Source organism: Antrostomus carolinensis, unplaced genomic scaffold (assembly GCF_000700745.2).
Source record: "Antrostomus carolinensis isolate BGI_N321 unplaced genomic scaffold, ASM70074v2 scaffold25754, whole genome shotgun sequence".
Classification (NCBI taxonomy): Eukaryota; Metazoa; Chordata; class Aves; order Caprimulgiformes; family Caprimulgidae; genus Antrostomus; species Antrostomus carolinensis.
The window spans coordinates 6,646-7,255 of NW_010310504.1; the positions used below are offsets into that span (position 1 = coordinate 6,646).

Consider the following 610-nt stretch of genomic DNA (forward strand, 5'->3'; position numbering starts at 1 on the left):
GGGGGGGCTGTGCTGTTATTTCAGGGGAAGAAATGGAGTATTTATTAATCACAGAGAAATTTAGAAGTCAGTGTCTCCTTCCCTCCAATACTGATTTGTGGCCCCAGGTGGGACCATCACTGTTAAACCCTCGTCCTGTCTCTTTTCCCCAGGCCCAACCATGAAGCTGAGGAGAGCGGTGGTGGCACAGAAATACAAAGACCAAATCGCTCAGTTTTACGTGGATGCAGAGACACCCACCACCACAGAGCCCACCCCCCTTCGGCAGTAGCCCCCAGGCTTCGGGCCATGGACTGAAGTGAGGCTGGAGGACTGAGGGAGGATTCCCTGGGCTCTGCTGAAATAAAGGCAGCTGGGTCACCACTCAGCCCTTGTGAATCGCTGACCTGGATGGATTTTAGCCCTTGTACTGCAGCGTGTGGAGTGTTTGTGCCCAGTGTTCTCCCGTGTCTGTGCTCGAGTGCTGAGGTAGCCTCAATATCTCTGCTTCTTCTTTGTTTTTGTGTCTTTCCAATTGTACAAGAGCAATGCAACATTTACCTGAAATCCAGATTATGTTATGTTTTAACCAAAGTTTCCTTTTCCTGAGCTGAATGTAAAACAATCAGGT

At 49.5% G+C, this 610-nt stretch overlaps 1 protein-coding gene across 1 annotated transcript in view; it reads left to right on the forward strand.

Annotated features, from left to right (window-relative positions):
* The window catches only part of ACSBG2 (acyl-CoA synthetase bubblegum family member 2), a gene marked incomplete at its 5' end in the record, with an annotated part of 6,762 nt that extends 6,491 nt beyond the window's left edge, over positions 1-271 (forward strand). Inside the window, one exon of the mRNA XM_010166453.1 lies at positions 153-271. Coding sequence (XP_010164755.1) covers positions 153-271 — 119 coding nt within the window. The remainder of the gene's footprint in view (positions 1-152) is intronic.
* Positions 272-610: the final 339 nt, after the last annotated feature.